General features: G+C 47.4%; 4 protein-coding genes across 4 annotated transcripts; 2 read left to right on the top strand and 2 right to left on the bottom strand.

The window, feature by feature from the left end:
* Window positions 1-1,439: 1,439 nt before the first annotated feature.
* On the top strand, window positions 1,440-2,699 carry EYB26_001390 (uncharacterized protein; the record flags this gene model as incomplete). The annotated part of the gene is made up of 2 exons (XM_054260700.1): window positions 1,440-1,819; window positions 1,895-2,699. 2 exons carry the CDS (start codon window positions 1,440-1,442, stop codon window positions 2,697-2,699), a joined length of 1,185 nt encoding a protein of 394 aa, XP_054116675.1.
* Window positions 2,700-3,263: 564 nt separating this feature from the next.
* EYB26_001391 (uncharacterized protein) lies at window positions 3,264-5,043 on the bottom strand (the record flags this gene model as incomplete). The annotated part of the gene is made up of 5 exons (XM_054260701.1): window positions 3,264-3,914; window positions 3,964-4,386; window positions 4,452-4,570; window positions 4,625-4,793; window positions 4,921-5,043. 5 exons carry the CDS (start codon window positions 5,041-5,043, stop codon window positions 3,264-3,266), a joined length of 1,485 nt encoding a protein of 494 aa, XP_054116676.1.
* Window positions 5,044-7,071: 2,028 nt separating this feature from the next.
* On the bottom strand, window positions 7,072-7,962 carry EYB26_001392 (uncharacterized protein; the record flags this gene model as incomplete). Its single annotated transcript, XM_054260702.1, has 2 exons — window positions 7,072-7,477; window positions 7,529-7,962. 2 exons carry the CDS (start codon window positions 7,960-7,962, stop codon window positions 7,072-7,074), a joined length of 840 nt encoding a protein of 279 aa, XP_054116677.1.
* A 749-nt stretch (window positions 7,963-8,711) lies between these two features.
* EYB26_001393 (uncharacterized protein) lies at window positions 8,712-12,889 on the top strand (the record flags this gene model as incomplete). Its single annotated transcript, XM_054260703.1, has 3 exons — window positions 8,712-8,817; window positions 8,874-10,453; window positions 10,505-12,889. 3 exons carry the CDS (start codon window positions 8,712-8,714, stop codon window positions 12,887-12,889), a joined length of 4,071 nt encoding a protein of 1,356 aa, XP_054116678.1.
* Window positions 12,890-13,252: the final 363 nt, after the last annotated feature.

Genomic DNA, 13,252 nt, shown 5'->3' on the forward strand with positions numbered 1-13,252 from the left:
TATGAAGCGATGACATTTTACATCAATTGATCGGTATACTGAATTCGGTATCATGAAGTTAAGTTTAATATCTCTTGATCTTCTCCGTGCGCATACAGGTTTCCCGGATCACTGCTTGACCGAGTCCATGGCCCACTGAGCAGAGTCGATATATCGATATCTCTGGCACCACAGCACAAGATAATTGTCGAAGACCTCTGTGTAGGAATGGCTTGTGAAAGTGGCGTAACACCAGGCAAGTGCAGCGAGGGGTGCCAGGCACTCTACGTAGTAATCGCTTCATCATCCCTCTTACGATCAGTGGACACTTGTTTTGGCATATCTGCCTAGGCAATAGCCACAGGTTGCCTGTCACATGGTACCTATCGAATTCAAGTGGCGTTTTCTCTTCGTATCAGCAGTATGTGTGTGTGTGTGTGTGTGTATGTAATGTTCAAGACCCAATTTTCTTTAGTGGGAATATCGCGAGAGACGCGTACACTTTACCTAGTGAGGGTATCTATGCTGCATCGGGCCGATCCGGCTTGGACGGTCAGAATTAGCCCTAACTAACTTCCCGAACAACAAAACCCGGTTCAATTCGAGTACACAAGAGGCTTGATATTGTCGATCGCTGAAGTATAAACCACAAGTCTCAATGAATTGACAGTATGACCTGTTTTGTTTCACGGGGCCGGCGCATATTCTGTCGCACAGAAAGACACACATACTAAGCTGGCCGAATTATTTCCTATTCAAGTAATTTCATGTCATGGCAGTCCCCTCCCTCCCATGCATCAATAACCCGGGACAAATAAGACCTTGTCTATCATTGAGATTGCTACATTAATGCTTGGCAGTGCAGTCTAAAACATGTACGTATCTCGGCAGGAACTAACTACGTAGTGGTTAATACTAAATAAAGGCTCTCTGCAGATCATCCCCACATACGGCATTTGGACGGACAACCCCTACCCATATAGTTACATATTATTCCAGTTCCTCTGCACAAGGATCTTCTTCTTTATACATTTACTCCGTCGGCACATCCAAATGGCGTCATTGCCCTGAATAAACTCACACCGAAACCTCCAATTAACCTGGTTTACTGAACAACACAAAGCAAATACAAGAACCCACGTTGCATCACGGAACTCGCCGACTGGGCAAACCTTGCTCAAGTAAGGTATTCAAGCAATTGCGCCGATGTTACCTGAACTGCCCTATCACGAGTTGAAACATGTATATTTTGCTGGAATTCGGATGAATCGCATAAACGAGGGAAACGGCGATCAGGGCGTGGCATGGCATGGCATTCATGAGATCGTGTATAAATGCCGGCGGTACTTGACTGATGTACTTTACTTGCGCATGTAACTATTCATTTTTCTTTTCTTTTCTTTTTCTTATCCTTGAACTACTGTAGATATATTAGTACACTGTACGTGTACATGACCAAAATGCACGTCCTCACAACTCTCCTCCTTGCAGGCACCGTCCTCGCCAAAACACTCTACGTCTCTCACTACGACGGCCACGTCCACACACTGACTTTTGATGCCACAAACCCTGATCCACGCAGCAGTCTCACACTGGCCAATACTATACAAGCATGCGGCTCAATGCCTAGCTGGCTCGAACTCGACGCCGCTACAAAGACTCTGTATTGCGTTGATGAGTCGGGCCGCACGCAAACGTCGGGGAATGGGTCGTTGACGGCGTTCGATATCTCAACGGCGACCAAGCCGAGGCTTGTTGCTGAGACTGAGACGTTGGCCGGTGGTGTTGCGAGTGTTATTTATCATGCTGGTGATAAGAAATTCATCGCTATTGCGCATTAGTTCGTCTCTCTCTCTCTCTCTCTCTCCCTCTGTCTCCCAGATTATCTCTTAGAAGCTAACGCCGTGGTGCACAGTGAAGGATCGTCCATCTCAACCTTCCCCCTTCCATTGACCAACACCAGCTCAGCCCTACAAACCTTCCTCTTTACTCTAACGGGCCCAGGCGCCGTTCCCTCGCGCCAGGAGGCTCCCCATCCGCACGAGGTAATCCTAGACCCCACAAACTCATACATCATCTCTCCCGACCTGGGCGCCGACCTCATCCACATCTTCTCCATCAACGCCTCCGACGGCACATTAACCCAATGCAAGCCCTACAAAACCGCCCCAGCCGATGGTCCCAGACACGGCGCTTTCTCCATCGACGGTGATACGCTGTACATCACCAACGAACTCGGGACCTCAGTCAGCGCATACACGGTTTCCTACCACAACACCAAATATAATGATGATGATGATGATGCTCCAACCTGTGGCCTCTCGCTCAGCCTCCACGAAGCAATCGTCCCTGCACCCACCCGCCATCTACCGCCATCCGCCGTCGCCGAGATCCATATCCCCAAGAACAGCACGGATATCTACGTATCCATCCGCGGAGACCAAGCCTTTAAGCCGAATGACACCATCTCCTTCCTCAAAGGATCAATGAGGACGTCAAGCCTAACACCGCTAAACCTGACGAGTTCGTATGGGGCTTTCCCGCGCACGTTTGTGATTAGTGATGATGGCTCGCTGGTCGCGGTTGGGAATCAAATGTCCTCTTCCGTTGCGATTGTGGCGCGCGACACGAAGACCGGGGAGCTGGGTCCGTTGTTGGGTAGTTTGAAGGTTGGGAGCGTCTCGCCGGGGTTGAGTAGTGTTATTTTTGGGTCTGATTAAACCTGATTAAACCTCATTTCAGACGAGAGAAACTAGAAAGACGAGAGAAACTGAAAATGGATAAGTTCATTCAGATATGTACGTGATAACAACGACAATCAAAACAAATAAAGCCAAAAGCAAAAGCAAACAGTAAAAGCAAAAAAAAAAAAAAAAAAAAAAAAAGCCACCTTTAGTTACCGATACACCCAAACCAAACCAAACCCGAACCAAAGGTAACCAAAATAGACGGATAAAATATGATAAAAGACCAGCTTTTCATATATAGTATATAGATGCAATATTAAAGAATCAAAAAGCCTGCTCTCTTACCACCAGTACAAGACAAGTCGACTTCAAGACCAGAGGGGCAAAAAGTAGCTGAACCGAACGCCGTTAGTGAACCATCCTTGGACATCCCTGACATCCCTTGACATATGATGTGGTATGATATGATATATGATATGGTGCGTAATCGTCATGTGTTGCGCCTGTTCGTAAGTATTTCCTGTTTTCCCGAAAAAGGGGCGAATCTCATTTAGTCGTGATATCATTAATCTGATAATATGTTCTGTGGCGATCAGATCACCGAAACTCCAATTGGAAAGCTTTCCATTTCCCTCCGACTGTGCGACATTTCGGACATCCCCGTGGAGCGGGATAGCTGGTCGGTGCCTTGATAGGGCTGTTCATTGGATGGGAAAGCGACATTGGCGGACTGCTTATAAACATGCCAACACATTCCCGGCAAACCCCGCAAATACATTCAGTACAGGCGTAGCAGTCTTGCAGTGGCCAGGCACGACTGCAGTTCGCACAATAAATCTGGATATCGCGGTGTCGGAATGTTGATGGTGTCGGGTTTGAAAATCGATGCTGCGGTCGCACGTGGTTGTGCAGGTGGTTCAGTGGACTCGAATCGGAATTGACCGAAGATGGAAGTCCGCTGGCTGACATGTGAAAGGTTTTGCCAGAAACTGTGGAACCAGACTCCAAGGATGGCTCAATGGACGGAAATGGCTCCATGTCGCTGTCTCTGCTGCGATGTAGTTCCAATGGTGGTGGTGTGAGCGATTTTTGCAACGGAGACTCCGTGTAGGATGAACCTTGAAACGATCGACGAATTGGCGCAAGACTCGAAGAGTGCAGCGACGGGGGTAGTGAGTTGCGATTTTTGGCCGACGAAATTGATGTTGAATTGTTGAGCAGCGCCGAAACTGATGGCGAATGCGGTATCTACAATATTAGCAGTGTAAATAATAAGATCTGAACTGAAGGAACATACTGGAGTCGTGTCACGATCTTCATCCACCTCCGTCGCCGACGTCGCGGCTTCTATGAGATCCTCCCATCGCTTTCCCTGCACCCACGCAGCCGTTTGTGGTTCGGCCGAAAGAGCCTTTCGATCACCAAGGCTCGGGCGTCGTGCGAATTCTTTTGATCGCGTACGCTCATGCTTTGGTTTGCGCGCATTCTGTGTAATGGACGATTTTCGCGGCCTCTGGATTTTGCTGTTACTGCGCTGTAAAGGGGGCAGAGTCGACGACCGACCGGGCGGAGAATGGCTCAAAATGGATGGTAGCAATTCTCGAGGACGCGATGACTGAAATGGTGGGAGAGGTTCCTGTTTGAAGTGGTCTCTCAATGGCGGAAGCTCAATCGACGAATGCATGCGATCTCGTCCCAACTCATTATCGGAGTGTGTGTCCTGCAACAAATGAGCTTTGTTCCTAGCGCGGATGTTTTTTTTTTTTTTTTTTTTACAAAACCTACCATTTCATCCCAATCGGAAGCCAGGCGATGGTGATGCAATTGAGCCAAGGCGACCGCAGCAGTGGCGGCGGCTGGATGGGCGTCGTCAATGGTTCGGGGGGTGATAGGAGGCGACGTATCTACATAGTTAATTAGGGGATCGCTTGGCGAAATAATATCATGTAGAGGAATACCGTATTTTTTAGCAGGTGAGGGTGTGGGCTGGGTGTTCAGATGGGCGCGCTGGTCTAGCGGGGTATTGACCATCAGCAGGAAGCTCTCCTCGGTAGCGGGGAGCTTCGGTATGTAGTGGTTCGGGTGAGCCCTGCGGATATGCTCTTGCATCGAGCGATACCGTTTTTCCTGTCGATTAATGCTGTCAGCCGCGACAATGTCATTTTATTGAGTCGAATTTTTCAATCGCAGAGAGTCAAGTCAAGTTTGTGGATTGCTATCGATAAGGATAAGCGGAGGGGGGGGGGAAGCTCACCCCCAAGCATCTCTTCCGACAGTTGGAGCCGTCATTGTTCGTCAACGGGCACACCACCTCGTTGTTGGCATCCGACACGGAGAAGGAGCTCGTCAGCGAGGTGCGCGGGGGCATGGTCTGCATGTGTGCTGATACCGGATATTGTAATTTGTAGCTGAGGTTGTTGTAGGCTATTAACAGTTGGTGAATGAATTGACAGGTGTCGGTTCGGGACGAAAGGCGGGGGGGGCGTGGAAATAAGCAAGCAAGTAGTAGTAAGTGCTCCGTCGGAGAGGCGGTTTCAGAACGACTCAGGCAGATCAATCAGCTCAGAAGGAGGTTGACACCGGCAAATTGAACGCTGGCAATGTATACATGCTCCTGGAGTCGGTTTGTATGTGTATGTGTATGTGTATGTATAGAAATATCGGTGTATACAAGTCCGTACGCATGGTCGGGACCAGGGAAGTAGGGTATGTATGGGTATATGGGAAGAGAAAAAAGAGAGAGAAGAGAGAGAGAGAGAGCAAGAGGAAGGAAAAGGGAGCAGTAAAAGCGGGAGTGTCAGGACTGAGCGAACTGTGACTGGCTGACTCTCTCGTTCGCTGTTTGGTCCGGAGGGCGAAGGAGGGGGAATCCTGTTGAGAGGTACTTGGGTCTTAGTAGCAATTACTATGGCGTACAATGTATCTCCCTAGAACCCGGAGCTTAGCTTAGCTTAGCTCAGCTTAGCTTGTGCCGCAGCCGGATGTTGCGAGCTCTGAGCTTACGCCTCTTTTTCCTTCTCTTTTTCTGTTTGGGTACAGTGACTCCGTCGTGTCAGTTAGAGGTAACTAACTATATTTCTAATAGCTGAAGAAACACGATTATAGTCATTTTTTCTCTGCTAGTCATCTTCTAACTGTCAATCGGCCAAGTGTCATCGATCGCGCTCTTTGGGCTGCTTATCATTAGCCGATAGAGCTCCCAGCTCTCCGAGTGGGGGTGTGTGGCAGCGTGGTTGACCGTCCTTTTGCCGTACTACGTCCACGTCCAGCACTGCGTTTTGCCATTCTTTTTTTTTTTTTTTCTTTCTTTTTTTTGCCTCCCTCCCGTGACATATGTAAGGATGCGTCCCTTGCTCTATTAATCCTGAATACCGCCACTGCAACTACGTACACTGAATATAGCAAATAGAATTTCCTGCAAGACACCGGATCCAGTAGAGAGGGGAAACCAGGAAACTCTCTCCTCTCGCTCGCAGAGCTATCGGGAACAGATAGTTAAAGAGGGGAAACCCAAGCGGGCGGGAGGAGCTGAACGCGGAACATTTCGCTGTGCATACTCCTAGGGTTGTACGGAGTAGTGCTCAGCATTTCATAGGCGGACATCGATTGTAGCTCTAGCTGATCCAGTTGACTGAAAAAAAATTTCTCTACACTAGTCACTGAGGTCACTAAAGTCACTAAACGGCTCGTTGGGTATGAACTCCAAGCTACTAACTGCTCTTAGTAAAGCACTTGGCGGCCTGACCTGCCAGGCCGCGCTAGCCGGATAACCGGCTTATCGATACGAGATAGCCACAAGCTCCGAGTGGATAGATAGCTCGCGGGCGAGTAAGAAGTTAATCCAATGTAACGATCGATGTAGAAACAGTAGAATTGGGTTGGCCGTTGATTCTGTTCTCCATTTTCACCGTTTGGTAGGTTCAACGGATTCAGGATTGTTGCATTTCTGGATTCAGAGCTTGCTTTGGTTAGTCTATGGGTGCCTTAGAAACTAGGCAACCTTACATCCAAGTCTCAGTCAGACGTGAACTTGCATAATTTACATATGGCTTGCTTGCGATGACTTGATCTTGCGACAGATCTGTCTGGATTTCTCATCTGTTCCCTTCTACAACTTTTTCTTTTATTTGCACACTTAACCTATCCATCGATCACGAGGGTGTTGGATTCATTAATAGTAACTACCTACTATGCAAGCTAGCGAACATGTGTTATCTTATCTACCGGTAACCCTAACTCAATAAGACCGTTCTGCTGCAAGCCCAAGGTTTAGATAAATGAACTCTACCTATGTACTTTCGCTTTACTATTCCTGCAATTGCCCAGTGTAGAATATGCAGCTTTCGTCTTTCACACAATCAAAACTATATCGTACCATAGTGATGCTCATCCATTCCCCGCCAACCTAAGTAGAAGAACGCCCGCCAAACATCGCCGCAAATGCTTCACTACTCATCTGTCCCTGAAACGCTCTACTCTCCTTTGTGGCTGTCAACTTTCCGAATGTCTGCTCGACTCCCTCTTGCCGATTGCCCACGATCCCTTGCATTGCCATAGAGCGATCTTCTATCAACATGTCTCCGAATCTTTGTCCCGTTCTTTTTGCCTCGGTCGCTGCTAGTGTTTCTTTGCAGAGGTCTTGGAGTGTCAAAGACAGATCCGAGTTCTGCTCTATTTTTGTCTCGGTGTCTGGCACCGGCAGAGACAATTGATTCCGAAGCTGCGTATTGAGGTCCCAAAGAGCTGTTTCTTGGGCTTGAAACTCCTCTCTTAGACGCTCAATATCTTCCGACGTACGACTTGACAGAATCCTACGCCATGTTTAGAGTCACATCGATGCAGTATGGAGAAGTACTACCTACAGATTAATCGACCCCAATACCAACACCAGCGTTCTCCGACAATCACTCAACTGCTGATTGAACCCATTAATCTTGCCCTCTCTCAGATGCACCGAAATTCTATCTCGGAAACTAAATTTCGTATCGGTCGAATGTTTGGTAATATTTGCAACAGCGGCGCTAAAATCACTGCAAATATCACGAGTCGATTTGAGCGTCCTTTCGAGGCTAATCGCTCGCAATGTCGATTCGAGAATGGCCGATGTTTTGTTGTTCGTTACCAATTGCTCCAGCGCCACAAGAGAGTCCTCGGTTTGTATGAGCAGGTTTTGTGAATGCGTGATACTCTGGGGAGCGTCGGTTATACCTGATATCAGGCTGTAGGTTTGTTTGCAGCTTTGTGCGGCGAGTGCTGCGATCGCAATGGCGCTGGCGGTTACGCTTAACGGATCCATGGTGTAGTATACCGTTCTACCGGTATACTATACACGGTATCCGGGAGTAGTTCTGAATGCGCCGAAGAATTGTTTTGACAGAACAAACTATTCCTTGACGATTCCCTTCAAGTCAAGGTCAGAATACAGATCGGATTTATGTGATAAAAATTGGCTCGGTGCCTAAACTGTTACCGCACGGTAAACATATCCGGGAACTAGATCTTCTGCCAACTGGCCATTGATGGGTGCAGTGGCCCAAGGCACTCAGCCACCTCTGAGAATCTGCCTTGTCGCTGAAACGACGATTTTTCCAAGATTTGTAGACGTGGTATGGATTAATGTTTTTGATGGAGCCCCGAGTCATAGCCTTTACTTACCACGTGCCCGTAGTAGTGCGTAGGCCTGGGAACTAATGTCGAGCCTCGTAGGCTAACTATACTCTTTCCTACAAGCGCCGCGCCATCGCATCTTCAGCTACAGCGACCGGGGTCAGGACCTAGGAGGGGTAAGCGAGGCGAGCCATGCTTCACCTTCGACCTGGTCTGACTGTATACAGTACCTATCAAAAGGGGGGAAAAGAGTATCGAAGTTTGTTACCCAAAAGCGTTCCGACGTCTGTCCTCCGTTGATCCAACCCGGACAGTCGGATTTAAGCTATCGGCGCTCTTTGATTGTTCTTGACAGGAGTTCATTGCTAATCCGGGCTCGGTGGTTGGTCCAGCTAGGTAGGCAAGCACATTACCTAGCCAACTCTTGGGGAATACACCATGCCACCTTCTGAACCTAGCATTGTACAGCATTTTGGCAACGCAGAGGTTGCTAATGGTGGATTTCTTTTCCAAGGTGTCGTCACCGGAGATATTCACATTGACCGTGAGTCTGGTGTACGAGCCCTTAAATTATACAAAAGTCACTAAAACGTCTAGTAGAGCGCCCCCATGAAAAACTCAGGCTTCCCCAGGGCGTTCCTGATGCGGCCTTCAATGCTGCCAATAAGCAACACTTGCCGCTCTGCCTGCGCGACACTCGGACTGAAGTGTTGAATCAGATCCGCAAATGGGCCGACGGCGATGGACAGGAGAGAGTATATTGGCTGAAGGGTATGGCGGGAACCGGAAAGTCCACCATATCTCTAACGATAGCCCGAGAATACTATGAAAAGAGTCGCCTTGCCGCAAACTTTTTCTTTTCAAGAGGTGGAGGAGACCTCGCATTAGCAAAGGAATTTGCAACAACAATTGCATGCCAGCTTGCAGAGATATCGAATGAACTCCGAAGATCCATCGGCGAGGCGATGGAGGCAAATCCACGTATTGAAAGTTTGGCTATATACGATCAGTGGGAAAAGCTTGTTCTTCAACCTCTCTCAATACAAGAAAACGTAATCAATACATCCCAGTCACCATATCTGATTGTTATCGATGCATTAGATGAGTGCGAAAGCGAAGATGATATATCTCAGCTTCTTCAATGTCTGGGCGATCTCACGCGACTCAAGCATGTCCAATTTCAGGTATTCATAACTAGTCGACCAGAGCAACCGATTAAACTGGGATTTGGGAGGATCGAATCGCTGTCCCGTCGGGACTTCATCCTTCACGATATTGAAAAGTCGTTGGTTGAGCACGATCTAAGATTATATTACCAGGACAAGCTTGCTCATATCGGCCAGAGGTTTCATATTAATCGAGATCTCCTGTCTGATGAAACTATCAACTACCTAGTCCACAAGTCCCAAGGACTTTTCATTCATGCAGCCACTGCCTGCAGGTTCATACAGGATGGCGAAGAGTTGGCTGGTGAACGATTGGCGCTGCTCATTTCGAAGGATGCCCCGTCTGTCAATTCAGAAGAGGAACTGGATCGAATGTACACCACTGTTCTAACACACTCGTTCAAGCTGTCTGGAAAACTCGACTCAGAAGAAATGATCAGAAGAAAGGTTCTGTTTCATCGAATCATCGGATCAATCGTTGTAGTATACGACACACTTTCGATCACCCAGCTAGCTGATATACTTCAAGAACCAAAAGCAGAAATCAGCAAAACCCTGCATCAGCTTCATTCGATCATAGACGTTCCCGAACGGGACGACGGGACCATACAGCTTCTTCATCCATCTTTCCGTGATTATATAGTCAATTCTAAGCGATGTTCACATGAGATGTACGCGATAGATGCGCGGAGAGCTCATAGAGAACTCTTTCGATGCTGTCTTCGGATCCTGCTGACCCATCTCCGTCGCAACCCTTGCAATATTCGACGGCCTGGAACTCAGGCACGTCATATTTCAAAACTCGATATCGATAAGAACATACCATGGTCCGTGCAGTACGCATCCCAGTACTGGATGGGCCATCTTCAACGAAGTCACATGGACTCTAGAGATGATGCTAATATAGAGGAATTCTTCCAAACCAAATATCTATTCTGGCTGGAAACTCTTGCTCTCATTGGTCGTCTATCCTATGGTGTGGCTATGATGATGGATCTAGACAAACTGTTAGAGGTAGAGCTTTTCCGTTGTTTGATGAGAGGCAGCATGCTAACTTTTTAAAAGGGTCAATTAATCGGTCATCCCTCATCGATGACCGAGCTAAGAAAGGGATTCCGTATAGCAGCCGAAACCAAACGCAGATTGGGTCCCATAGTATACGATGCGAAACGATTCATTCTCAGCCACAGTTCAATGATCGAGGAGGCACCTCTTCAGGTCTATTCTTCGGCCATTATTTTCAGTCCGAAGAACAGCATAATTAGGAAGTTGTACTCTCATGAGATTCCAACGTGGATATCTAAGCTGCCTGTGATGCCGAAGAACTGGAGTCCATACATACAGACTTTGAGTCATTCGACCACAGTGGAAGCATTAGCAGCTTCGCCCAACGGAAGGCTAGTAGCCACGGCAAGTGCTGATGGTGTAATACGAATTTGGGATGCAGTGACAGGTACAGAACGTCATGCGTTCGACCAGTATTTCGCCCACTCTGTCAAAGATCTGGCATTTTCCGCCGATGGTAGACAGTTTGTAGCCATCTGCGAGTATAAGGATGTGTCGCGGTCTGCCTTACGTTTCTGGGATGCAATGACAGGTTTTGAGCTGCGCTCGCTGATTCGTGAAGAAGCTACGATAGGATGCATTGCATTTTCTGCTGATGGCAGGACATTTGCCATTGGTACTACTGAAGGAACCATTTCGATATTGGATTCGACAACACATGCTCAACATCGTGATCTTCACTGTGATGCAGAAGCTGTAGTGCGGATAGTTTTCTCGCCCAACGGCCAGTACTTAGCGTCCAGCTCTGTAACCCACACATCCTTTCTGAGAATGACTAAAAGGTATAATTCTAAAGCAACCATTAGACTCTGGGAGATAGCAACCGGCAAAGAGTTATGTGTCCTCAAAAATAGCGAAAATGAGTCGATGACCTTCTCTTCTGACAGCATATTGTTGGCCTATAAAACGGACACAAGCAGAATATGTCTTTGGGATATAAAGAACGCCAGTGAAAAAACCACTTACAAATGTGAGCTAACGAGCTTAACGTCATTATCCTTCCTTCACAATGGGGAGCTAAGAGCCACCGCATACTCCGTCGAAGGCAGGCTCTATATTTGGACACCAGACAAGGGGTCCCGGGCGTTGAGGCGTCAACCAGACTACATGCAAGATATGGTATCCTTTCCTGATGGAAGATTAGTGGTCACTAGCTACGAGGGTAGATCGGTACATATTTGGGATGCAGCAACCAGTACAGATCCAGTCTCCTTGGACAAGGCACGCAGCAAATTACAGTATATCAAATACTACGCACTCGACAGGTTCATTCGAATGAATCCAATGGTCGCCAAGCGATTACCAGATCCATTTGCATATCGAAATCCGACTGGTCGAATGGTCCTTGCTCGCGAAGCGACAATTCTGGCCACCGAATATGGCGACAAGTCGATTTGTCTGTGGGATACCGAAACTGGTATGAAAATGTCAGCCATCACGGATTATTTCAACTTGGCAGAAATGTTCAGCCTTTCTGCAAACGGTAAACAGTTTATATACTTGGTGGACGAAGAAGTCATCCGCATCTGGGATACAGAGAAGGGACTAGGCCGACATTCTCAGAGGTTGAAGTCCGACACCGTGCTCTCGCTTCAACTTTCACCTGATGGGAAGTTATTTGCTGTTGACTATGAGAATAAAGCCGTAGAGATATGGGATGTCAAGACGTTCAAAAAACGCCTTGTTTTGAGGGAAAATAAGTTGAGTCGCAGGAGGTCAAAAGCTTTCTCACCTGATGGTAGCTTACTACTGATTTGGGATGGTTATTACATGAATTTTTGGAATACATCAACCGGGACATGTGACATCAGATGGGATGGCTTAAATGATGAATATGTGTCACCGGTGGCTGCATTCTCTCCGAATGGCCGTAAAGTGGCATTCGCACTCCGAGATAGTCAGACTATTCAACTCTGGAATGTTATAACACAGGAGCTGGAAAACAAATTTGAGGAACTGGATCAGAGTATAGGTCTTCTAACCATGCTATCATTCTCGCCAGATGGCAAATACTTCGCCTATAACACAGAAACAAAAATTCACCTCTGTGATGCCGAAACTGGAGTGAAAATAGTCAGAGTACCAATAGATACGGAAGTATCTGAATTGGCCTTTTCCTCCTGTAGCACATGTTTTGTGACTAACCGCGGCCGTTTTCGCTTCGATGCCGTGCTGACTCCCCAGAAGCAGCGTTCGATAGAAGTCTTTGCTTCAAATTCCTGGATTCAAGTTAATGGTCAAGATGCCCTGTGTATTCATCCAGACTATCGTGATTGGGTGGGATTTGTTGTAGGTCGCACCGTCGTGTTTATCGGCGGAGGTCTTGATGGAGATCTGAAGGATGATATGTACCTGGAGCTTGCGGATGAGATTCCGACAATGTAATATGATTGTGGAGTATACACATCAGTCATATTCGCGATATTGTATGAAACATTGAAAGTACCAAGCATGTACCGGAGTACAATGAAGAGTTACCGATTGATTGAGCTGTAAATTTCGTGGGATGAATACGCCCGTTTGGGAACAGTGAAGATCAAATCAACAAGCAGACTCAAGACTTCTGTAGTTCTTCGATAATAAATCGGCATACACTTCAACTTGCTTGTTCTTATCACTCAGACCGAAGTCACCGTGCATTACTGGGTGTATTCCGGGCAATTAGGGCTCCCGGGTTCTGCGGAAATACTTCCCACTTTGGAAGTTAGGGCTTCATAACAACGCATGTCCAAGCCTTGGACGCTCGAA

The sequence above is a fragment of the Talaromyces marneffei genome, chromosome 1 (assembly GCF_009556855.1).
Source record: "Talaromyces marneffei chromosome 1, complete sequence".
In the NCBI taxonomy this organism is placed as follows: Eukaryota; Fungi; Ascomycota; class Eurotiomycetes; order Eurotiales; family Trichocomaceae; genus Talaromyces; species Talaromyces marneffei.